The 26,241-nt window shown below is 33.0% G+C and overlaps 2 protein-coding genes and 1 long non-coding RNA gene across 3 annotated transcripts; 1 reads left to right on the top strand and 2 right to left on the bottom strand.

The window, feature by feature from the left end:
- Positions 1 to 7,252: 7,252 nt before the first annotated feature.
- Positions 7,253 to 14,106, top strand: LOC21387548 (transcription initiation factor TFIID subunit 6). The gene is made up of 13 exons (XM_010101172.2): positions 7,253 to 7,327; positions 7,528 to 7,708; positions 8,325 to 8,411; positions 8,679 to 8,780; positions 8,870 to 8,978; positions 9,474 to 9,574; positions 9,668 to 9,805; positions 9,908 to 10,003; positions 10,552 to 10,676; positions 11,510 to 11,642; positions 12,327 to 12,452; positions 12,536 to 12,647; positions 13,639 to 14,106. The coding sequence occupies exons 2-13, from the start codon at positions 7,583 to 7,585 to the stop codon at positions 14,007 to 14,009; spliced, it is 1,626 nt and encodes a 541-aa protein (XP_010099474.1). The 5' UTR covers positions 7,253 to 7,327; positions 7,528 to 7,582; the 3' UTR covers positions 14,010 to 14,106.
- Positions 14,078 to 14,811, bottom strand: LOC21387547. The gene has a single exon (XM_010101171.2). It carries the CDS (start codon positions 14,677 to 14,679, stop codon positions 14,266 to 14,268), a length of 414 nt encoding a protein of 137 aa, XP_010099473.1. The 5' UTR covers positions 14,680 to 14,811; the 3' UTR covers positions 14,078 to 14,265.
- Positions 14,812 to 20,409: 5,598 nt separating this feature from the next.
- LOC112092175 lies at positions 20,410 to 25,095 on the bottom strand. Its single transcript, XR_002902465.1, has 5 exons — positions 24,691 to 25,095; positions 23,074 to 23,742; positions 21,472 to 21,785; positions 21,004 to 21,389; positions 20,410 to 20,863 (listed from the first exon to the last, which is right to left on the bottom strand). It is a non-coding gene; the product is annotated as an uncharacterized LOC112092175 (long non-coding RNA).
- Positions 25,096 to 26,241: the final 1,146 nt, after the last annotated feature.

Here is a 26,241-nt window from a genome sequence, read left to right as displayed (position 1 = left end):
AATAAATCTATGAATAGTCCTTGAATTCTTTTCTTTCTCTAAAATTAATTCATGTAGGAAATTTTGCCTCATAAATAGTCTGCTGAACTAAAAAAAACAAAAAAGGTCTCATGATTATCTAATAAATTTTAGATAGAAACCATTAATTTTACCTCAAAAAAATCCTTAACTATCTTCTTTCTTTATAAATAGCCCTTATGTTAAAAGTTGTACTATATTTAGTTCCTAAATTTTTTTTTTAAAAAAAGATGCTAAACGTAATTTTATTAAATAAATAGATGAAAAACATTAAATATGAGACCATAATAGTCCCTAAACTAAAAAAAAAAAAGCCAAAATTAGTTTCTTTGCTACATACATTTGTCGTCTTTTTTTTTTTTATCTATTTATTCATTTAACTTTGATAAGGTTTTTTTTAGGCACCATATTATAAATGTTTCCAAATTATTATTGTCGGATAATAATCTTTAAAATGTATACTTTTATAAATATCTTTTGTATTATACCCATTGTAATCCTTTTATATTCCTAATCTTAGACTTCAGTTTTTTTATGAGTAAAAAAACTTCTGTAAAAAAATCAAAATTACAAACAAATTTAATTTAAAACAAAACAAAACATTGAAACCTAGAATATTCAAAATTCAACCAAGAAGACAATGCTCGTATATAAATATATATATATATATGTATATATATATTACCCTTGATTCAACGGCTCACATTTAACATTTTCCATCTTTTTTTTAACAAATGAATTAATTTTGACATATTATTATTTTTTTAATTTAGGAACTAAATTTAATACAACTTTTAGTATAGGGACTATTTATAGAGAGAAGATAGTTCGAAGATCTTTTATAAGATAAAATTAATGGTTTTGCATTAAAAATTTAACAGTTTATGAAACACTTTTTGAGTTCAAAGACTATTTATAGGATAAAATTGACTATGATGATTAATTTTAGAGAGAGAGAAAAATTCAGAAACTATTTATGAATTTATTCCAAAAATTAAAGTTCAGAGTGCCTTGTCAAAACTAAAATTCAAGAACTAAAAGTATAACAATAGTCCAAGGACTGTTGGTGCTAAGAACCCAAAATTATAAGGTGTAATTAATAAGCTGCGCTCCTAACATGTTGATTTTCTCATGCAAAAGTGGATCTATTTGGATCCAAAAGGGCAGTTAGTTATTTTAACTCCCACTAGAAATGTTGCACTATTTAAAAAAGATCAAAGATTTCTGGCAGTTTAATTTCTTGAATTTTGACTGAATTGGTGATTTGCCCCCATAAATTTTAATTGTCGTAAATTGTTCCTCAATATAATAAAATGTTGTAGAGTGGCCCTAAATGGATAAACTATGTTAAAATTTGGGAGGAAACTAGTATGAAACTTCAACGACCTCAATGAAACTGTTTCCATTCAAAATTTAATCACTGTATTGATTAGTGTACTGCAACAGTTGAATTTTAATTTTAAAATTCAGGCCATGTTTGATAGTTTGTATTGTATTGTATTGTATTATTATTATACAATACGGTATTTGGTGTTATGACGTATTGTATAAGGGGTCAAATTGTAAAATTTTAATAATTTTAGGCTCAAAATGTAAGGTTTTGAAAAATTTTAGGGTTAAAATATAATTTTTCAAAAGATTTGGGGTAAAAGTGTAATGTTACAAAAGTTTTGGGATCAAAATGTAATTTTATAAAAGTTTTGGGGTCAAAATGTAATTTTTTCTAAAAATATAAATTTTCATTGTTTCCTCTCAATTTTTTGACAATTATAAGCTCCGACATGACCCTATGTTGGCCCCACCCGACCCCTAGTCTTGCCCAATCCCGAAATAAATCATCAATCTATTATAAAATAATACAATATAATACACTAAACATGAGTCATATTATATAATACGACATAGACTGTATTAATTTACCATTCATATTAGTTTATACAATACGATGATCACACTAATCATTATATTATTATATTATTATACAATACGGTACTCTAATATGATCAAACAAACATGCCCTGAAAATAACTTGTCAATTGTGAATAGTTTTAAAACAAATGTGTCAATTTATCAAAAATAAAGGTCCCCGGCACGTGCCACAAACTAGAGAGCTTCATCATAAATATGAAACTTTGATGTAATGCATACATTAGATCATTCCATAAGTGGTCCTTACATATTAGGCAATTTTAGTGGCTGCCATTGTCAAGAAGGAATATTTGAGGATGTTTAAGATGAATTTCAGACCAAAATTACAAAATCATCTCTGCTTGCAATTATGACGGCCTCTCATGCCCCCCCAAAATATTTGAGGATGTTTACAAAATCATATTTGAGGATGTTTAAGATGAATTTGAGGATGTTTGGATGGATAATGTAAAAGTGTTTTTAACTTTAATAAGTTTTTTTTGAAACAAGTCATCTCATAAGGAGATGTTTGGTAAGGAGATTTATACAATGATTTCAATCATGATTCATAATTTGCTACAGTATTTTCTCTTATAAAAAATACACGTAAATCGAAAATAATTCTAATCTCATGATTATAATCTATAAACCAAACGTCTACTTAAGTGTTTAAAAACTTTTTTATTTACTTTTTTAACCTTAATTAAAAATTTTATCCATATCCTTTTATTACATTACTTTTTAATACAATAAAAGTTTTTGATTTATTTACCAAACATGTTCAAAAGCTCTTCTGAAATGAACACTAATAGAAAAGCTCCGACTTACGCTTCTCTTCTTCTACTAACAAGCTCTTCTAAACGGGTCCTAAGTCTATTAATATTTAATATATATATATATATATATATATGTATATTTTGAAAATGAAACTGAATTTTATTAGGCTCTATCGACCAAAATGAAACGACAAACAAACGGGGGATTTGTCAACTCCAACCCAGTCCGAACTTACAGAAAATACATAACTTGCCAAAGCATGCGCAACCATATTTCCACTCCTAGAAACATGGGTGCAACAACCACCATTGACATGGAAAAGCAAAAGCTTAACATTGTTAGCAACTGGGGCAGCTAAATCTACAGGAGAGCAAATAGCCCGGCACACATTAATAGCATACGCAAACAATTTTTAAACACTATAAAATGGTTCATACTATACGCAAACAATTTTAATAATATTTAATAATTACAAACATACGCAAACAATTTTTACATGCTACAAAATGATTTATTTGTTAACTATTATTCTTCTTAATGTTTAAGTTTTTGTTTTTGTTTGTTTTTATTTGTTTTTTTAAATCAATGCTCTAAGTTTTATTGACATATTTTGCTAGCAGAACTTTTTTATTCTTTGAAAAATTACACGAGGTTTAGATGACACTTTGATTATTAAAAAAAAGAAAAAAGTAACTGGCACGGAGAGCCCCTAAGCTCTTTAATAAGAGACAGTTTGGTGCCTATTCTTTTAATTTTGACAAAATGACCCTTAACGTCATTAAATTGATGCAATTAAGTTCCGTCTAGTTTTGTTAATTTTTTATAATTGATCATGTGAAAGACAAGTGATCTTATAAAAGAGAGTATTTTAGTAAAATAACAAGACAAAGGTATTTTTATTTTTATTTTTGAAAGGAAAAAAAAAAGCCTAAACTCATAAACTGAGAAGAAAAAAAAGGAGAGAATCCAAGGGTTGCCTTTAATTGGATTAGAGATGGGCCCCACGTACAAAATTAAACGTGTGTAAGGCATGTAATCTTATAAAATATGTATTTTTATTTATTTTTTTGGAAGGAAAGGACAACAAAAAGAAAAAAAGCCTAAACTCATAAACTGAAAAGAAAAAAAAAAGGAGAGAATCCAAGTTAATTGGATTAGAGATGGGTATACCAAGTTGGAAAAAATGAGTGCTGAAGCATAAAACTAAACCCCCACCTTCATCTTTGCCCCCCAAAAAATAGATCCCCACTGCTCTCTTAAACGCCAACAACGATCTCCGATTTGCCCCTTATCATCGACGACCTCTGATTCACGACGGAAAGCGTGATTTCTTCGCGACCCGTTGACCCGCGGAAGAGATCAGCATGATTTCATCAAGACCCATCGCACGACGAATTTCGTCGTAACGAAGATCACGATTCTCGTTGACTCGCGGAGGAGATTGGCGCGATTTCGTCAAGATCTGTCCCTATGCGGCGATTTGTCATGGCCGTTGCGATTTTGATGTGATTCGCTACTATAGACGTCGCAGAGGTCATCGCGATTCGCGATCCCCGACATCAGGATGGTGGCCATGACTTCCTCGTGACGTCTCGACTAAAATCACGACTTTCTGTGACAGAGGTCGCAACAACTAGGCTGCAAATTTGCGTCTAAATCCCGGCGAGATCTGTTACGATATTTTTTAGAACGCAAGTATAAGTAATATAGAGTTAATAGAGTATCGATCCTATGAGAAATTAAAATTAAATCCGTTAAGTACTAAAATTAAACAACTTAATCTTATTCAATAAACGAAATAATTTGCATAATTGTTAACTAAAGAAAATAAAATAATGAGCAAAAAGATTAATGATTCTATCAAGCAAGACAACTTAGAATTACAATATCTCTCAACACTTTTATTTGAGAAATCTCACCCCTTCCTCATTCTGATTAATTAAATCCAATTGCTAATCGAGAATCTTAATTTACTTAAGCGACTCTTTCGAAATCCCATAAACATACCTATTTCAATTAATTCACTATATTCCTATTAGAATTAAGTTAAAATAGATTCATTAAACACAAATCCCAAATTGATTGCATATGGCAAGTATATTTCTATCTCACACACAAATCTAATCAATTTTGATAAATTGATAAAAGATCATATGCTATTCTATCTAGAGCTAAACGCAAAATCAACTTTTCCAAGCAAATTAAGGTTTTCCAGAATCAATCTAAGTCCATCGGCCAAGTAATTAGAAGCAATAAAGATAAGATAGAATAAACAACTGAATTTCATTAATAAAAAATAAGAAAAAATGTGAAAACAACTAAAACTATATGTTGAGTTCCATTGCAATTCAAGACAAAAGGAATTAGCCCATAACCAAATTAATAAGAATCATCGGAAAAATAGAAGGATTCATGTGAAAAAGTTTTAAGAAGATGAAAGAAGAAATTGATTCTAGAACTACTGATGATGCACTCCAATTCTTCAATGCCCCGTTACAATCTGTGTAAAATCTCCTTTTTCTTCTTGGTCTGCGAGCACTTCTTCCAGTTTTTCTGCCCTCTTACGTAATCCCCTTTCTTTCACTTTTTTTGCCCCTTTTCTACCAAGCCCCTTGTTACTCGCGTAAACCCGTGGGATAGAGCTTGGGAAGCCATAAATCTCGCTCCTTCATGATTTTGTGTTAATCTCTTTTCTGTCTTTTGAAATTCAAAACCACCTCTTCTATCCTACACAACCGAGATAAGGTAAAAATAAAGTAAAATGACACTATCACCGAGTTAAATTAACTTGATTAAAAATAGTATAAAATAAATAAATATTCTTAAGAACATAGCTAATTTAAGTGCACACAAAATGGTAAAATAATTCTATTTTATAGAGTTATCAAGATCCAATCGGTTTTCTTTTTTCTTTTTTGTAGTTTTTAGTTTTTAATTTTTAGTGAGTTAATTTATGAAGGGGATATTTTTGTAACTATACTATAAAAGTGACATGTCTAAAGATCGCTTATATAAAACCGTTTAAAATTTGACGGAATTGGACATAAAAGACTTAATTGTACTAATTTAATGACGTTGAGGATTATTTTGTCAAAATCAAAAGAATATGGATCATCCTTGTCAATTGTCCTAAAAAAAAGTTGCGGGATTAGTGATAGTAGATACACATTAGATCAAAGTGCACTGTTTATCTCCAAGCCAACTAAAACATTTTATTGGGAAATGAAAGCATTTTCTTTTTTTTAAGGGAACGAAAGCATTTATTAATGTACTAATTTTCAATTATATAAGTACTCTCATATTAAATTACTATAATATTTGCAAGTCTTACAAATATATATATATATATATTTATAAAACCTGAAAGAATAAAATGAAATTTAAAAAAAAAATTCAGTTTTTGAAGGTTACAATATTGTAAATATAAATATTTTTAACGCTCTTTGTTTTTCTTTTTTTTTTTTTTTTTTTTTTTTTTTCAATTATGCTAAAGAAATTCACTAGGCTTGACTTTAGAACATATAAAACGAAATTTCCTACCTTTAGATGTATATAACACATCGGGAATCTGGAATTAATACAAATGTAGTGAAGAAGACTGATTTCAAAAGTTGGGAGAGACCTAGTGAGTATATATATATATATATATATATATATGATATTGGCTCAACAAAAGAATATAATCACATGTTTACTTATCGAAATGGGTAATCGAAATTGGGAATCGAAATTAATTCTATGTTTACATACCCATTTTTATCTTAAAATAAGAATGAAAATATGCGAGTCTCACAAAAATTTAGGGTTAAAAAATGAAATTGACACTCTCCCACTCCCACCGAATTGACACTCATAATCCTGATTGTAAATGTAAAATGATCCCTTGCACAATTCAGGTCCTTAGGCAAGTGCCTAAATTGCCTTGCCCTTCGGTCGGCACCGTAATCATAATTTTTTTAAGCAATTCATTATAGATTTGCAATTAAGAGTATGTATTCCACACATTATTTGGATTTGAGAAATGAATGTATGGAGAAAAGCAATTATAAATTTAAAGACCATTTTTATCGAACCTTAAGTTACACATATAAAGAGGTCTATAAAAGAAGATGTAATTAAAAAATAACAGTTCAAATATAAAGCGATCAGTAACCAATAAAATAAAGTTGGAAACATTGTTTAAGATGAGATTATAATCAGGACTACCTTACTTTGTCTAGATATTGATATATACCAAGTTCATATATATATTAGACTGGATTTACATTTTTTTTTATCATATATGAGGCGATCTTAATCTCAAATGACTTCTTAAAAAGAAACTACATATAAAATTAGTACAACACACTTTAAAAATTTAACTTAACTTAAAAGATTAATTTATTAGATTTTAAGTATTTTTATGTATTTAAATTACTTTAAAATATATTTAGCTCGTTAATTTAAATTTTTAATTTAAATTAAAATATAATTTTATGTAAAACTTTTTTATTATAATAAAAAAATTAAATATAATTATTTTTATAAACTTTTCGCTCTAACAAAACTTAAAAACCAACAAAATCTTACATTCTCATTCACTTTTCATCTCATCGAACCCGCTAACGCCTCTGCCATTTTACTAGTAAGCTTTGAGCCTTTCCCTCACTGTTTTGAACTTTCAACTTTGAACTCCTTACTCCTAAGAGTTGCATGTTAGGGTTTTGTTTGGTTACTGAGAAAATTCAGGAAAAAGACAGTAAGAAGTCTCAACTTCTTCAAGAGAACTACGAATTTGCTTACAAGTAGCAGTTAGTTTTTGCTCTGTGGTTGCTTTGCTTGTAGTTGTGGCAGAACAACTTAGAGTTGATTCCTGAGGTCGCCGCAATCGCAGAGAAGAATGAGTATTGTGCCTAAAGAGAGCATCGAGGTCATTGCACAGAGCATTGGCATCAACAATTTATCCTCCGATGTCGCGCTTTCTCTCGCTCCTGATGTCGAATATCGTCTGCGTGAGATTATGCAGGTATTTTTCTTTTTTTTTTTTTCCCAATTCTCATCCCTTTTTCTTTTTCTTTTTCTTGTTTCAGTTTTGTACCTTAGTTTCTGATTGTTTGAGAAATTTGATGATCAAGTCTATTAATATGCGCTGGAAATTGGGCATTTCTCGAGATTTTAGGAACCTGATAGAAGGGAATTACATGAGGCTTATGAAATTTGATAAAATTTTGTTTGGTAAGCGGGAAAGAAAATAGGAAGGAAAGAAATGCATATAACTAGGTGAGGAATATGGAGAGCAAATAGAAGTTGTTTATCTTCCGCGTTGGTATAGATTCCCTACGGAGAGCAATTAAAATTGGGATTATTTGAAAGATTTGAACTCCCTAAGCCTTTTCTAGGACTTTTCGCGAGAAACTTTCCGTTAAGTGTGAGGGAGACTGTTTGGGGTTGCTGTAGATTTCTTTATGGTGTTTTCTCTCCTACCAAACAATTAATTCCAATATTTTTGAAAGTAAATGGTGTTTAGCAAAGATTAAACTAAGGAATTATTTACAAATTTTTTACCATTCTTTAGCAGTGATTATTCTCAAAGCTACAACTATGCCAAACTGTCCCATAATCTTCTTCTCATGTAACTCCAGGAAGCTGTTAAATGCATGCGCCATTCGAGGAGAACTCGAATGACAGTAGATGATGTTGATGCTGCACTTGATTTAAGAAATGTTGAGGTGAGCCTTCAAATATTTAAAAACATTTGTGGTTTCGTTATCGAGCTGTTGTCCATTTTCCTTTTTGTTTTAATATAATAGTGTGAAGAGTATCCCATTAGAGTAATTTAGTTTTCAGAAGAATAACGTGAAACTAGAGAAGTTACAATAGTGTGAAATATTACCCTATTATAATAGTTCTCTAGTTTCAATTTTCATGGAATTATGGAAGTTTCCAATTTTGCTTGTTAGGTTTAATCTTATCTTTTTGTGATCTTTGTGAACCAGCCTGTTTATGGATTTGCCTCCGGTGGTCGACTGCGATTCAAAAGAGCTGTTGGACATAGGGATTTGTTTTACATTGATGACAAGGATGTGGATTTTAAAGATGTAAGGATTTGTTAGAGTATTTCATTTACCTTGTTTTTTGTCCTGTGCACGCTCTTTGCTGATGTTCCATTCCATATGGCTGAGTGTAGGTGATTGAGGCTCCTTTACCAAAAGTGCCTCTTGATACTGCGGTTTTTGTTCACTGGCTAGCTATTGAAGGCGTACAACCTGCTATTCCAGAGAATGCTCCGGTAGAAGGTATGTCTTCTTCTTCTTTCTTTCTTTCTCTTCTTTTTTTTTTTTTTTTTTTTTTTTTTTTTTTTAAATTGACGAGTAGAAGGGGAAATCCAATTTTTTTGACTTTGCTTGAGTAGCTAGGGTTTGAACCAAAGCCGCTGGCGCATGTTGTGGTGGAACCCTCAAAAAACAATTTATGTCCTTACAACTTTACATGGAAATTCATTTTTGGATATATCCTAAACAATTAGGAACATGACTAGTGTTTTCTCTCACAAAAATTTAAATAAATTTGACTTTATGTTCAAGCCTATGAACCAAACGGGCTATAAGCCTCTAGCGGATGTTGTGTTGGAAACTTTACAAAAACGTTTTATCTCTTAACAACTTTACTAGGAATTCTTTTTTGAATATGTCCTAAACATAGGAACATGATATCGAATATAGTTCTTAGGTTTTTTGTTAGCCAAGTTGCTGTCTAATTCTTGTACCTGTTGGGTTTTCCTTTTCAAATAGTGATTGCAGCTCCTTTTGATAGCAAAAAGGATGAACAGAAGGACGATGTTCCTGTTGACATTAAATTACCAGTTAAGCATGTGTTGTCTAGGGAGCTTCAGGTACATTGCATTCCATGATTGCCATATGCTTTTACTTGTTTTTATGTTGCAATTCTAACTCTTTTTTTTTTTTTTTTTTTTTTTTTTTTGCAGCTATATTTTGACAGAATCACAGAACTTGTTGTGAGCAAGTCTGATTCAGTTTTGTTTAAAGAAGCATTAGTGAGTTTGTCCACAGACTCTGGACTTCATCCATTAGTTCCTTACTTCTCATGCTTTATAGCTGATGAGGTAATAAGTTTTTACCATAGAACATAAGATCAACATAAACAAATTATAGTGTGATATGTAGCTAACGGCTTCTTATTTCTATTGTTGATCATTATTATTCAGGTTGCTCGTGGCTTGAATGATTTTCATCTTCTATTTGCTTTGATGCGGGTTGTTTGGAGTCTTTTACAAAATCCCAATATACACATAGAACCTTATGTAAGTTAATTTCCCTTATTATTTCTACTAGTGTTTTGCTACATCTGCGTTGTTACTTATTATTTGCTACTGTATTTAAACTATTAGTGTTTTGCTACATCTGCGTTGTTACTTAGTATGGCGTTGTTACTTAGTATGTGCTACTGTATTTAAACTCGAATATATTAAGGCACTACTATTATTAGTGTTTTGCTACATCTGTGTTGTTACTTAGTATTTGCTACTGTATTTAAACTCAAATATATTAAGGCTTATGTGGTTTGAGAGTCTATCAGCAATGTTTACATAATACTTGTCTATGGGGGCGGGGATGTAACATCTTCAAGTTGCTGATATTCTGTAGAGATCACTCGCAAACAGTCTGATTAATTATTCTGATGGAATGTTTGATTAGGATTCTTTGATATTGCTAAAGAAGTGCAACAGGAGTAATAATGTTTTTCATTGTTTGCTCAAGCATCCTTTGTGGTTCTGACGAGAGTAGCATGTATGAGTATTTAAGTAGGTTCCACGTCTTAGAATCTGAGAAGATTTTTCCTTCATTCCAGCTACATCAATTGATGCCATCTGTGGTGACTTGCCTTGTTGCGAAAAGATTAGGAAATAGGTTTTCCGACAACCATTGGCAACTCAGAGACTTCACGGCAAACCTGGTTGCTTCAATATGCAAAAGGTAAGCTTTTAGCATAAGTTTCATGTGAAGCAAGGTTCTAGGAAACTGAGTATGATATTCATGCTTATATTCTTTTTGACATGCTTCCATTTCTTTGCACTTGAGCCCTCCTCTCTTGTTGATGGTATAATAACCTGCAATATGAGTTATGTTCCAGATACATTATGTAAATGTTTTTGAATTTGCATGTTTATTTGAAACATATAGCATTATGTAGGGCCCGTTTAGTTCGTTGATTCGAGTTTTTAATTCGAGTTGAGATGTGACTTTATGTGATAGCTTTTTACTGTAGCAAAAAAGTTAGATGTGACTGTTTCTGAGAACTTTTTACTGTAGCAAAACTTGAATTCTAAACTCGAATTGGTAAAATGAACGGGGCCGTAGATTGCTGCACTCCCTGAATTTGGTCACAAAGTGAGCTAAACAAATTGCCAAGTCTTTTTTTTTTTTTTTTTTCCCTTTTTTCCCAACCCCTCATTGAATTATAGGCTTCACCTCTGCGTCATTTCTGAACCAAGATCAGAGTGTTACACTTTACATATCTGGTGTCGTGTAAGAAACCACTGAACACTTTGAGAATATATTCTGCTAACTTTGGGGCAAACTTTAGATCTTTTTGCTGCTTGTAAATATTCTTTGAGAGATTGGTTGCTGGCTTGCTGCCATTTTAAATGACATAAACCGACATCACTGACATAACGGTATTATCAAGGCGTTTTTCTTTCCAACGGGCTAATGGAAACTCTTCTGCTTTAAAAGAATGACACAACATAGCTATGGGTATGGATGTTGTTGTACATGCATCGCAGATTAATTTTCAAAATGTTTTGCAGATTTGGGCATGTTTATAACACTCTACAGACGCGTCTCACAAAGACTTTGGTGAATGCATTTTTGGACCCAAAACGTGCTCTGACTCAACATTATGGTGCAATTCAAGGGTTAACAGCCCTGGGACCCAATGTGGTATTCTATCACGCTCTTTGAAACTTAGAAAAGTTGAGATCTTATTTAATTCTGTTTGGTCAATTTCGCCCCTTATGCTTCAAATATTGTTGATGAATTTCCTGTGAAAGCCCAATAACGAATATGGTTATTGATAAATCTTTAGTTGTTTTGCAGAAGATATAATTAAGATTAAGAAATTAATTCCAGAGTTTGACACATTTTTTTTTCAAATCATTCAACTATTTGAATATTATGTTCCATATATATATATATATATATATATATATAACTTGAAAAGGAAACGCCCTCGCTTTCGTCTCTTAGTTGTGATTGCAAAGAATTAGAAGATGGGACTCTGGATTTTGTAGATCAAGCTAGTTGCCTTTAGAATTATCTTCTCCTGTTTTTGTTTGATTTATTCCGCAGTGCATTACCTCCACATTCTTTCATCCTCATTTTCTTAAGCTTGATTCATTGTTATTATAGTGATAATTGTTGCAATTTTCTCGTTTCAAAATTAATGACTTGGCTCATCTTCCTAAGATAATTTTCTGAAATTTCTTCCAAATTTTAAATTCCGTTAACCAAACCTGTTTTCTAGACTGGTGCTTTGGTCAAATCTATATTTTCGTCCAAATATATGTCATATTTGTTCTTGCCTTGAGAGATTTTGAACTGTGTGATATTTTTCTGTACAAGTAGGTTCGACTTCTTATACTGCCAAATCTCAAGCCATATTTGCAACTACTTGAACCAGAGCTGCTTCTGTCAAGGCAAAAGAATGAGATGAAGAGATACGAAGCTTGGCGTGTTTATGGAGCCTTGCTGGTGAGTCTCCTATAGCTGTAGTTTAGTATTCTAGAGGAAAAATCCTAAGAGAGGCATACAAATGACATCATGTATCTTTCTAGCGCGCAGCAGGTAATTGCATTTATGATCGGCTGAAGATCTTCCCGCCTTTGCAATCTCCTGTTCCACATCCTATCTGGAAAGCAAATGCAGGAGTTGCTACTATAACGCCAAGTAAGGTTCCTTTTAACTTAATGTTTTAGGAAGGAGATACCTGTTCAACATTTAGCTTCGTGGTTTTTACTATGCCTAAAAAAAAAAAAAAAACACTTCCGACTGGTTATGTTGCTAACCTATTTTAGGAGTTATATGGAGCAAAAATAATTTGTGGGTTAAGTGGAAGAATGCTACGGGAGTTTTATGTACGGGAGTTTTATGTGATGGCAAGATGCCTATTAAGTTAAAAGGAAAGTTCTGTAGGACTGTAATCTGTCCAGCTATGTTGTATGGTAGTGAATGTTGGGCCATTAAGAGATAACATATATCTAAGATGAGTGTGGCAGAAATGCGTATGTTAAGATGGATGAGTGGCCATACGAGAATGGATCGCATAAGGAATGAAATTATTCGTAGTAAAGTAGGTGTAGCACTAATAGAAGATAAGGTGCGCGAAGGCTGTTTGAGGTGGTTCGGGCATGCCCAATGTAGACCGCTAGAAGCACCAGTTCGTGCTTGGGAGGACATTCTTATACCTAATACTAGGAGAGGGAGGGGTAGACTAAGAATTACGTGGACCGAAGTCGTTAGGAAAGACATTCTAGATCTAGGCCTTCAGAAAAGTTTAATTTCGAATAGAGCCGTGTGGAAAAGTGAAATCCATATAGCCGACCCCATTTAAATTGGGATTAAGGCTTGTTGTTGTATGGAGTAAAAATAATTTATCATTCACACGAAACTCAAGTCTCAAGATCTAGATTACTTGACTGATTATGGTCTTCTGGGAACAAGAGGAATACAGAATTTCTGTTTAGGTTTATGAACGAAAGTTTTCTGTTTAGTGTTATGAGCATAGGCCCTAGCATGCATATAGCTGGGTTCTTTTCAATCACCTGTTCAGTTCATGCTTCTCAGTCTCAGGGCGTAACACTATAATACCATACGTGTTGTACTGTTCTTGTAAACTACACGGGTGTCACTGAAATCGTTTTTCCTTTAAATCATGCAGATAAACGCAAGGCAATCATGGACGACACGGAGCAGCAGCCCCCACTCAAGAGAATGGAAATTGATGGCCCAACTTCTGTGCCATCATCAAATTCATCCCCATCTCACTTACCGGGAGAAACATCTGCTATATCTAATTCAGGAGATACCAATGCAGGTCCGTCATCACCATCATCTTCACAGATGCCTGCTGAGATTGTTTCTGATACAAAGAGTAAGGGCAATTGTAAATATCTAAAAACGTCAGCCATCCTCACACAAGTCTGGAAGGACGACTTGAATTCAGGGCATCTTCTGGTATCGTTGTTTGAGCTCTTTGGGGAAAGCATTCTTTCCTTCATTCCAGCCCCTGAGATGTCTTTATTTATTTGACCGTCTGTATTATGTTGTTTGTAACTATAGCCTTATTATACAAATGTCTGTTTGTAAATAGAATGATATAGATGCCAAGACTAGTTCTTTTATTCAACTGACAAAAACCAATGGTTACTGCAGATATTTTGCCTCATTGATTTCACACACAACACTATCATCTTTAAGTCATAGTAATACAATCAAAATAAGATGACTAAAAAACAAGATAAATTCACTCAATTGGGATTGTTGAATCAGGCTGATCTCAATGTGCTTAAGCAGCAATTTTGTTCGACTCGCGTTCAACAGCTTTCTTCAGGAGGCTGTCCTCTTCCAACACCATCTGCAAAGGCAAGAAACCCATCCCATTAGCCATGGCAAGCATCATCCTCTTGGTCTCGGCCTTAAACTCTTCAAGATCAACCGCACCATTAGAGTCGTGATCGAACAGTTTGAACAGCGAGTTGTAAACCTGAGCAATCTCAGCAGGCTCCGGCTTGACATCAATGCCAAAATGCGTCTCGAACACTCTCAAAGACTTGAGCTCCTTCAGCATCTCAGCGTAGGAAAGAAGGCCATCATGGTTGGTATCAAGGTGAGCAAAATGGTCACATATTGAACCGTGGAATGCTTCTTCATCCTCCACAAAGTTGACGATGGTGGTAGCGTCTAAAAGTTCTACGCTCATTTTTCGCTTGGATGATTCAACGGAAACAAACACCTTTTCAACTAAAACTGAAGCTGGAGTTTGTAACTTTGTATTGTTTTTTCTTTTGAAAGGAACTTTGTATTGTTTTGAATTTAGGATGAACAAGAAGTTGGTTTTCCTCCTTTATATAGCCGCGCTTAGAGGCACTATTTTTAAGCACTTTGAATCAAACTTTTTGCATCTGTTAAATTTACGGCCTTTACTTTTTGGTATAGCCAGTTGTTTTAATTTGCGTTTGTATAGTGATTCCAATGGAGACCACATTTTACGGTCGTTTACACTGAGCTCCATCAGTGGAAGGGCCTTCTTTGTGAGAAGTCAGTGGGCAAATGTTGGGTGGTTTGCCTTTTCGGTGAACATATTCGATGGGCTTAAACGCGTGTCGGAGGAGCCAAGAACGGACCTAAAACTAGAAGATTAGAAAGTCAAAATAATTCTGGTCGGTTCACCGACCTTACGTTTATTTTTCACGCGAAGTATATTCCAGTCATATGCTTTATTTCAAAAATAAAATAAGCCAATTATATTCCTTCATAAGTAAAATAAGGTAACAGTGCTGTAAGAAGATCTCCAATACAATGTTATAATTGATGTAGAGTTATAAATTTAACATTTGAGTGTAAAAATACACCTCCTAATATAGTGCTATTTGTTTTGCTAAATTTATCATATGCTATCTGACTGTGCATTGTAGAAAGAATTTGAAAGGAGTGCAAGAAGAAAAAGAAGAATTAGACATTATCGTGTTTAGAATTGATCCTATTTTTTTTCACATTTTTTGAGAAAGAAAAAATAAAAACGTTTCTAAAACGGCGTTTGACGCAATAAAGACAAAAAACGGAAATGAAAACGATTTTTTGGTTTAGTGTAAAATGAGAGAAAAATGAAAAATGACGTTTAGTCGTTTTTCATTTTTTGTTTTTGTTTTCTCCTCTCTCGAGGAGAGAGAGAGAGAGAGAGAGAGAGAGAGAGAGAGACATTAATGGGGTTTTTTATACTGAAAATAATATCCTGATAAAACTACTAAACACATTTTTAAAAATAATTTATGTCTAAGATTGAAAACGTGTTTATTTTCATTTTCATACAAAATATAAAATTATTTTAGAATGAATTTCAAACGCGCAATAATTTCTTCAATTCCAATATCAGGATTGAGTTTGTGCAGCCTAAAGGTCAACAAAAGGTGAGAAAATCTTACCACTAAATAAGTTGTAATGTAAATTCTAAGTCACGTGAAGTTTGTGCCATGACACCTAAATTTCTCTTGTATGTGTATAGGAGTGGCTTCTAGTTAGGTCATGCCTGCTCTATTTTCAATATAAATAATAATGTTAATGCTATATTAAAAAAAAAAGAGTGTAAATTAATGTGTTATTTTATTTTGTACTCTTAACGTATAATACTATTTCAAATACTATGTGTATTTTTTGTCCTAATTTTTAAGCTTCGAAACTTGTAAAAGTAAGTTTTTAATATTAAATAATTTAGAAATAACAATGATGTAAGTACTACATAAACATGTCAACATATCAACTAATAACCAAATATGAAAATATCAATATTTGTGTAAATCTCGGTACTTCAATTTTTTATGGAAGTATCGACGAAAATATTGATATAGGTAAAAATTGGCCTAAAATATAGAAATTTATCTTAACACAATGAATTTATAAATGAAGCTTTTAGAAGTGCTAAAAAGTTAATAGTAAATATAATAGATGAAATTATCAATCAAAAGAAAATTGTAAATATGCCATGGTGAAAAGTGATTTACAATCTTATGGACATTTTCAGACATTCAACAAAAGATACTACACCCCTAGCGTTATCATAGATATTTTGAAGAAAATATAGGTGGAAATGTCGATACATTCCTAGCGTTAATATAGATATTTTAAAGAAAATATAGGTAGAAATATCGATATACCCCTAGCGTGGAAATGTAGATTTTTAAAACCTTGAGTTTTAATGCAAAAAATTAAACTTCTTCCATACCTTTCCGTTCTATTACACCCCTCTAACGATGTAGTTCTAATGGTTATAGTCTACACTAATGGTTCGTAATGGCTAAGCAAGCTTGGGCACTTTGCCTTGCTAAACTAAACAATCTACTTCATTAAAGAAAGATTTATATTGATCATTGAAGATTGGAGTAGTTAATTTCAAGTTATGACAATGATTTATTTACGGTATATTGGGCGATATAGTAGATTGATCCAGTTTGTCATGCAGCAAATTCTCAATGTTTGGTAATAATTAATCTAGATTACTTTGGGCGATATAGTAATTACATATATTGTCCATTATGAGAGGCCCTAGCCTAAAAAGGTCTAATATTTTACAATACTATAAAAACGTCTACTCGTGATTATTAAGGTAATTTTTATTCCGAATTTACCCTCAGTTTATTTTGGGCATGCTTCTTATAGGGACCTTTTTTAGTTTTTTTGTAATAATGTTAAGAGTTTTTCCGGATTTGACTTTTGATTGCATAAAGTTTAACTCTTCATTGGCCCTTAATTTCTCGTGATCGTTTTTCTTTTTTCCCTATTAATTCATTTTGCATCAATATGGGTTTATTATTTTGGTACTGTTGTTTTGGGTGATAATTTTTAAAAAAATTTTTAATTTGGAATAATTTTTTGGTTTTTCACCGTGTCACCATGTTTTTGTTATTGTTATGTTTTGGCGTTTTGCATTATTTCTGTCTGATTCATTATGTTAATGAGCACTTATTCCACATTAATTTTTTTTTTTCCAGTATTTACTCTTCATTATCCCTTCTTATAATGACGTTTTGATTTTTCGAGTTTTGTTAGGATATATATATATTTATATTTTTTTGTTTGGTTTGATGTTTTTATTTATCCTAATCTTAATGAGATATGTCAAACTAGCGAACTTGTAATCCCCATTTTTTTTTATAGCTTTTTTCAATGTTAAATTTATCATTACGATAATGAATTTTTCTTTCATTCTCAACTTCTTTTATGTATATTAATTATAATATTCATTTCTATAATTTTTTTTTTGGTTTGGTGTGATCTATTTATTTATCCTAGTCTTAATGAGATTGTCAAACTAGCGAACTTGTAATTCTAATGTTCTTTGATTTTGTCAATGTTAAATTTATCATTGTGATAATGAATTATTCTTTCATTCTAGACCTCATTCTATATCGTCATTGTGATATTCAGCAAACTCGACAACTCGTAATCCTGATAATTTTTAGCTTTTGTCATTACGATAATGATTTTTTCTTTCATTCTTAACTTCTTTCTGTATATTAATTATGATATTCATTCCTGTAATTTTTTTGGTTTGCTATGATGTATTTATTTATCCCAATCTTAATGAGATTGCCAAACTAGCGAACTTGTAAATTTAATGTTCTTTGCTTTTGTCGATGTTAAATTTATCATTATAATAGTGAATTATTCTTTCATTCTCGACTTTATTCTGTATATTTATCATGATATTTATTCTTGTAAATAATGTTGGTTGGCAGTGTGTTTGTTTTTGGTGAAATGGAGGCAAACAAAGCAAAATGCATAACTGTTTCAGTTGGTATAACGCTCGAGCCTACACCCTGGTAGTTTTTATCAGCAACTTAGGGCTTGTTCTTTTATAGTTTTTGAGTTAGAATAATTTGAGTGTAGATCTTGAGTTGAATTTGAATTATAACTTGAGTTTAAGTTATAACTTGAGTTTGTGTTTGACTGTGTACATTTGAGTTATGATTTGAGATGAGAATCTTTTTGAGTTTGTGTTTGTTTCTACTAAGACTTGAGTTGTGAATAACATAGAAAATGTTTTACTTAATTAATTTTATGCAATTGAATATGAATAATTAGAATTAAATATATATAATTATGAAGAATAGGTAAACTGGCAATTAAAAAATATATAAATAAAAGTGAATCATCAATAAGTAACAAGTTTCAAAATGCCAAACATAAAAATATATCATTTATAATGGAAAGTAAAAGGACAACAATAAATACATAATTTATAACATATGTCTACATACACCATGTAAAATCATCTCCTAGCACGTCGATATCTTATGAAGGAAATTTTAACGTGTACGACGGTTAAGGTACACTGCCCACATTGTATGTACCCTTACATCTCTTAAGACATTAATCTCCACTTCTACATCATAATTTAATAGTTGTCCCTGATGGTTGTTATTATCGTTGATGTCCTCTTCAACATTTTGGGGATCAATGTCAGCAACCGGAACGACATCTTGTGAGTACTAACCCAATAAGGTGTCTCCATTACGGAACATGTGGATAAAATTATGGACCACGGCACGTGCAACTGAAATCTTAACTTGCTTTTGCATGGGGTATCGGTTAATGCTTTTCAAAATACGAAACCTGGCATTCCATACACCAAATGTTCTTTCAATGACATTACACAGTGAGGAGTGTGTGTAGTTGAACAGTTCACTTTCACTTCAGAAGCCTACCACGTCGATTCCTATATTCTTGCAGATGGTACGTTATCCTCTAGTATGGTGCCATGAAGCATCTGTTGTTAGCATAACCCGAGTCGACGAGGTAAAACTTTCCTACATGTATAGTAATCAAAATTAATAAATAATCATATAACATTATTATATGGGATGTTAGCTTAATTAGAAATAGACGGTTGTTCCCTAATCTGATAGCGGCTTCAGAAATCGTTTCCTCGGGTGTTCTAAGGCGGATGCAAGTACTTTCGTGCGTCGAACCCTCCCAGCCAGATAGCATGTATGTAAATTTCATATTAAATGAGCACACTGCGAGCACATTTTGCGAAAAGAGCCCCTTTCCATTTCTGTAAAGTTCGGCCGTTTTACGGGAAGGCACACATGGGACATGCATCCCGTCTAGTGCTCCTACACAATCCTTCATAATTTCAAAATTATGTATGTTGGTGTATGATGTTTTATGATAATCCCTACATAAATTTACTTAGAGCAACTAACTTATGTCGAACCACAACGAGTACTTGTTTCCACTAGCAATTATGTGAAGGTGGATCGTATCATAATCGGGATGTCTTATGAAGTCTGTCTTCAAATGGCAAACCGCTTCAATAACTTTTGTGAAATAATCCGATACTGTGGAGCCCGAGTGCAACCAAAGGTCTTGCGCCTCCCTTTTTGTTTGGTTCTGACACAATATAGTTAGGAATATGAATAGTTGCTAGTTAACACTTAAGTGGACAGTCGGTTGCAATAATCTCATTTCCTCAAGGATAGAACAAAGAGGCGCACAAATGCGTCACCACTCATTCGAATTTTATCATAAATCACATATGCAGAACCTCCGAGATAATAGTGCACCCTAATCCTACCTCCCCAGCCAGAAGTGTGCCTCCGGCATGATGGTTCTCTGTACACAAATCCAATACATAATAACGCCATAGCTATATACACTTGCCTGAAAAATTCGTCGTCATCAAAGACTGTTGGGGTCATTGGACTTGAATCGGAGTCTGTAGTGCTCGTTGGACTTGAAATATCGTCTGAATCCATGCCTGGCAAATAGATTAACTTATAACACTAAACAATAGTCAATGACGTGTCTGTGTGACCCATAATATAGTCACATATAAAAGAAATGAGACATTCACATATAACAATAGGAAAGATAGACAACAACACATTGAGGAAAAAAAAATGAATTGTCATTACACAACAACAATGCTTTCATAAATAACTATTTCAGAGGTCCTCAAAATTTACCAAAATTGGACCTGATAGCAGAAAATTGCCTAAAAACCACATAACAATAGCAATGTCTAAATCTTAGAAGACTAGTGCATGTTCTGAATTAAATAACGAACCAACTACAACAATATTGCAACAATGTCATAAACAAGGGTGAAAAGTTTGGATGTGAACTACCATCTCCCCCATGTTGCCCAGAAACGGGTGAAAAGTTTGAGGGATTGTATGGTTGAAAAGTAGAACTGGTCGGGTTAAAGTAAGGGTGAAAGGTATAAGGGGACTGGGGGTTTAGTGGCGTGTTAGACTGAAAATGACCAGGCGGGCATGCATTTGCGGTGGTGGTGGCGGCAGATAAAATTGTTGATTTGCATGTGAATCCATTGTCTGTTTAATCCACACCAACCTGTGGTGTTCTTTCATGCGCAAAAAAGGCCGCTGCAGTGTAACATGTGAGGTCAGAAAGTTGAACATGAAAAGATATTGATGCTGAGGTATTTCCAATTCTCTCAGTAAATCAATGCATTTGTCCTCATAGGTTTCTTGCTCAACTGAGTTGGGCATTGCGGAACTTTTACCTCGGCTGCGATTGTTTTGTTCAATAGACGAAACGAGGCGATCCACGACACGCTCCATGAAAGTTGGTGAGCGTGTATGACTGTTTCTGCTTGACCGTTTACTAATTAAACGTGATTGTGAGGCAAGATGTGATACTCGACCAGTCTGGTGTAAAGCTTGTCTCATCTCTGTGAATGAAGTATCACCAAACTCATTGAACTGGGACTGTCCACCGTCAATGTCAATGGGGCTGCCCGGAAGGTTCTCTGGTGGGTGCGGTGGACTTGCAGGGTTCTTCTTGCCCGTACTCATGTGCACCTGTAGCACGTGTATTTGCAAACGCATAGTAATACAAATCATAGTCCCCTAAAGGCTTCTTCCTTGCGTTTTCAACCTCAGGGTGGTTCTGCATATCAATTAACAAAGCTTAACAAAATTGAACATCAATGACTCTTTAAAGTTAGCAGGAATTCAAACAATGAACTTACACTGATAAATAGTGCCAATATTCCTCTGTGCATGTGGGTTTCTTCTCAATTGGATCCCAACCAAGTCCAGTTGCATTCCGAAGTAGGAACTCTGCGTCGAAAGTTCTTTTCAACCGACCTGCTTTTTGTTTAACTTTATCCCAACTAACTGGGACGCTAAAATGGCTACTTAGCACGGTCGCCCATTGCATGTATTTGTCTCGGTTTGGTGCGTTACCAGCCGAGCTTAACAAATTGAATTCACCAAGAAGCCTAAGCAACTGTTCCTCAGTTACTGGGCTCCAATTAACATCTTTATCTCTCCTTCTTGCCATCTAAGTATTGACAAATCCAATGTGGCAGCAATACGCATGTACATAGCAAATAAAAATCAAGTAATAAGCGCAGATTTTTGTAAGTAGGCTCATAAATGTGTTATGGCCCTCATCGTCCCCTTATGGAATGTCATCCCAGGCTATGACAACTAAGTTCACACACATGATGCAAAAATGACTAAAGTTCTGTTAATTTATGTATTAATTGGCAAATAGTCGGCGTGATCAGAGCAAGGAATGATAATGGCCTACATAAATTTGATTAGACAATAATGAATACATTACAACCACAAACATAATTATGCATCTTGTATCATGCTCCTACTTGGGTTACCGATAGAATTAATGATTTTGAAAAAGAAAAAAACAAAACAAAACAAGACAATATTTTGAACTTTCTATTCTGTGTCAATTTTAATTGTTAAGAATAAATATTGATATAGTTACCCAAACCAGCAAAGAGTAGATATAGCCAGTATATTCTGGTTTTAGAAAGAAAAGAATCAGTATTCCAAGCTTTTTTTTTCTTTTTATACTCATATACGTATTTTCTCGATAGCCAAACAGGCCAGGAAAAAAAATATTTAACTCTTTCAACATAACAATCCTTTAAAACAACTATCTTAGGAAAAGAAACAATCTTACAATCGCTGATCAGTATTTGAGGTACACTGGAAAACAGTTTATGCTCTGTTTGGTTGCTGAGAAAGTGAAAGAATTACATTAGTTCTTCGTCCTAATTTCCAACAATTAAAGCGGCGAGATACACATATTTCATCTAAACACAAACGGAAGATAAGCAATTCTGCCCAGATGAACAACACGACAGCCCAGATGAACCATTTTTCAACTGAAAACTATTTCCCCAATATTACATATCAATCCACCCAACTCGGCCTTTTCATGTGGGGTTTTTTTTTTTTTTTTGGTTAAAACTTTAATCTTGGCCAAAGAACATATAATCACGGCACAAAGCATAACCTCTACATCAGACTAATCTTTGAGCTTTCTTCATTCTTCCCCTGTGATTTTCAGTACATCATGAAACTAATATCCACAACTTTATTATATTTTTTCAGCCAGATAACACAATCCCAGCAAGCCACAATAACACAGCAAGTCACAATAACACAATCTCAGCAACTCACAAGCAAGTCACAATCTCAGCAATCCATATCACAGAAAAACAAGCCAACTTCACAGCTCTACAATCGCTAAGTTTATGGAAGTAAACTCAAACAATGACAGAACACGACGAGGGAATTAAACTAAGGATTCGAGTGCTTACTAAGTTTGAGCCTACAGAGGAGTAAGTTGGATCTGCTCCGAGATTCCCAAAACGCAAAGACGATTTACCCTGAGTGAGGTACCGGCGACTACAATGGAGGGGAAAGTAGCTTTGATGTCGCCACTTGAAAGCACTAGGTCGAGACCCTTTCCTTCTACATCGAGCTAGGATGGTTGCCCAAGGAGGTTGCCGAAGAGATCGATTTCTACCACCGAATTTCTCCGTCTTGAACGGAGACCAAGCGGACAGATGAGGGGTGAATTTTGGGGCTAGGGATTTTCTATCTCAGATTGAGGAAAAATGGATTTGCATTTGAGTTATGGGTATGGGACGGAATTGAAACTTGAAGGAGTGGAATTGAAGCTTGAAGGGGTCAAAAGGCAGCCAGAACTCACAGGAATCTCACGGGATAAAGCAGGCAACGGCACACTTACAGAGAACCACGTTAAATTGCAGAATGGCGTGTTAGAGCTAAAAGAGATGGACAAAGCAAGCAACAGTCAATAGGGCAGGAATCTTCACTGTAGAAATACAGAGAAGTTAACTTAAGTTGCAGTGGGAAGATGAACTCAAAACAAGGTAGGTAACTCGAATTAATTTTTGAGTTTTGACACGCTGAACGCGAACTTGGGCCAAGTTTGGCTCTCGAGTGGGCCTTTCTCGAGTAATCTGCAGCAACCGAACAGGGCCTTAGGTTTCCAGTATTCAACGAGTTAAGCATTATGATAAAGAATAAAAAATTAATGAAAATGAAAAATGAAGTTATAAAGACGTGGTGTATCAAATCATTCTTGTGTTTTGTTCTCTTTTCAGGTTCTCTTCGGGGTCATGACTATTCTGTTCTTGAAACCGTTTTAATCAGAATGAACAAATTTGATAAAATCGTTATGATAACGAAACCGTTTTAATCAGAATGAACAAATTTGATAAAATCGTTATGATAACGAAACCGTTTTAATCAGAATGAACAAATTTGATAAAATCGTTATGATAACGAATTTCAAAATATGAACCATTAATAGTCACTGAAGTTTGAAGACCATTTCTTATTCCATTTTTAAACGGATAACATATTCTGTCAATGTTTACTCCAGAGTGAACAAAATGATTAACAATATGTACATCAACCATACGGTTCTCACAATTTAAAAGAAAACTAATTTCAGTATAATCAAGGAAGTGGATTTAATACAGAAAAATATGAACCTATTTTCGGTTTCGAAGGATTTGAGAATGAAAACAAAATTGTAATCAGAGTTTTGATAATGAAAACGCCAATCAGAATTTGTCGAGATGAAGGAATTATTTAACACCCATTAAAAAGACCTTTTAATCAACTGATTAATCATTAATCAACATGCACATCAACCATACGAGTCTCACATTATTGTTGGAAAATAAAATTCAGTATTATCAAGAAATTGGTTTTGAAACAAAGACAAAAAGAAAAACAAAGCTGATCCTAGTTTTGTTTTCACCGAAATTGAGAATGAAACAATTACAAATAGAATTTAGATAATGAAAAGCCCATTAGATCAGGGTTTTCAGAATGAAGAAATTATTCAAGACCCATTAATCAGCTGATTTATCATAATGAAAAAAAGTCTGTACACTCACAACATCTCGTTCATTCTCAATTTCGTGTTGAATCGCTCTTGAGCTTGACGATTCTCCCTTTTTAGAGGTCCGTCTCTAACTTTTAGAGGACGACACAGGCTGCTTCTTCTTCGAGTCCGCCAATGTTGGAGCAGATGCTTTTTTCGGATTATTCGCTTACTTTCTCTTCCCATCATTAGGTTTCGAGGCCGACTCCTTCTTTCACATTGATTCTTCAGGTCGAGCGTCGGATGAGGTGCCGTTAACGGCCGCTGCAAATGGAGGTGGATTTTAGGATTTTGGAACGGCAAGCATATAATCGTATTGTGACTGGTTTGAAAAGGACAATGGTGGGATTTGGTCGTTTTGTGACCTTTTTGGGGTTTTTATTATTTAATGTCTTAAACACTTTCCATATACTGAATATGGAAGGTTTCATTAAACGTATTTCCCAGATTTCATTTTGATATTGTATATCCAAAGTTTTTTTTTTCCTTCTTTTTTTTTTTTTTTTTTTTTGTTTCAATACTTCTTACATTATTTCTTTATATAAAGATAATATTGGGTGCATTTAGAATTAAAAATATATTTACACGTCTTTTAAGATATAAAAATGAAAACAGTTTATAAATTGTGTTTATTTAATAAATATTTTAAAAAAAAAAACGGAGAAAAAAATAGTGAGAATGATTTTTTTGTAAAAGAATTATAAAACGGTTAAAAATTATTTTTCTTTTTTATTTTTATTTTTTAGTACTTATCAACAATGTTACAATATATTAATTAATAATTAAAACTAAATAAGATTTTATAAGAATTATAAAACGGTTAAAAATTATTTTTCTTTTTTATTTTTATTTTCTAGTACTTATCAACAATGTTACAATATATTAATTAATAATTAAAACTAAATAAGATTTTATTTTTTTATTATATTCAAAACAATCTCTTAAAAACTAATTAAACACAATTTTAGAATCGGTCCCAGAATAATCTACAAAATAATTTCATTTTTATTTTTATATTAAAAAAAAATTATTTTAAAAACATTACCAAATGGACCATTGTTTTTCTATACGTTCTAGTGGATAGTTCTGTAAATAAAAGGGATAGTAGACTATATATCTCTTGATGATTTGTGTCGAAAGACGTTGTAATAATCTGGTAGATTATTAATGTTAACCTGGTAGATTACTCTGTGATGAAAAATAAAAGTAACGGAAATAGTAGAAAATATGCCAATATGAAAAACTTAAGAAAATATATAGGCCAATTTTTAGTTATAGAAATTAATAGGCCATAACTTGTCAAGTTATGGTTCATAACCAGATAAGTTATGGACAAACTTATCAAGTTATGGTTCATAGCCAGACAAGGTATGGACAAATATCGTCAATTATGGACAATAACTTGTCAAGTTATAGTTCATAACCAGACAAGTTATGGACAAAAACAGTAATTTGACCTATTTATTAACTTATGTAAACTATTGGCCTATTAATTTTAATTTATCTCAAGTCTTTACCTATTTCTCTCTTTTTCCCTAAAAGTAATTACGTAAAATGTCTAATT

This window comes from Morus notabilis, unplaced genomic scaffold, assembly GCF_000414095.1.
Source record: "Morus notabilis unplaced genomic scaffold, ASM41409v2 Scaffold1756, whole genome shotgun sequence".
In the NCBI taxonomy this organism is placed as follows: domain Eukaryota; kingdom Viridiplantae; phylum Streptophyta; class Magnoliopsida; order Rosales; family Moraceae; genus Morus; species Morus notabilis.
The sequence above is the reverse complement of the archived record's forward strand: the minus strand, read 5'-3'. Positions and strand labels throughout refer to the sequence as shown.

Bases quoted from the DNA above. Each gene is read 5' to 3' on its own strand.
- LOC21387548 (XM_010101172.2), top strand. From the start codon at position 7,583: ATGAGTATTGTGCCTAAAGAGAGCATCGAGGTCATTGCACAGAGCATT. The intron at 7,709-8,324 runs GTATTTTTCTTT...ATGTAACTCCAG, and splicing joins GTCTGCGTGAGATTATGCAG to GAAGCTGTTAAATGCATGCG. The intron at 9,806-9,907 runs GTAATAAGTTTT...ATTATTATTCAG, and splicing joins CATGCTTTATAGCTGATGAG to GTTGCTCGTGGCTTGAATGA.
- LOC21387547 (XM_010101171.2), bottom strand. From the start codon at position 14,679: ATGAGCGTAGAACTTTTAGACGCTACCACCATCGTCAACTTTGTGGAG.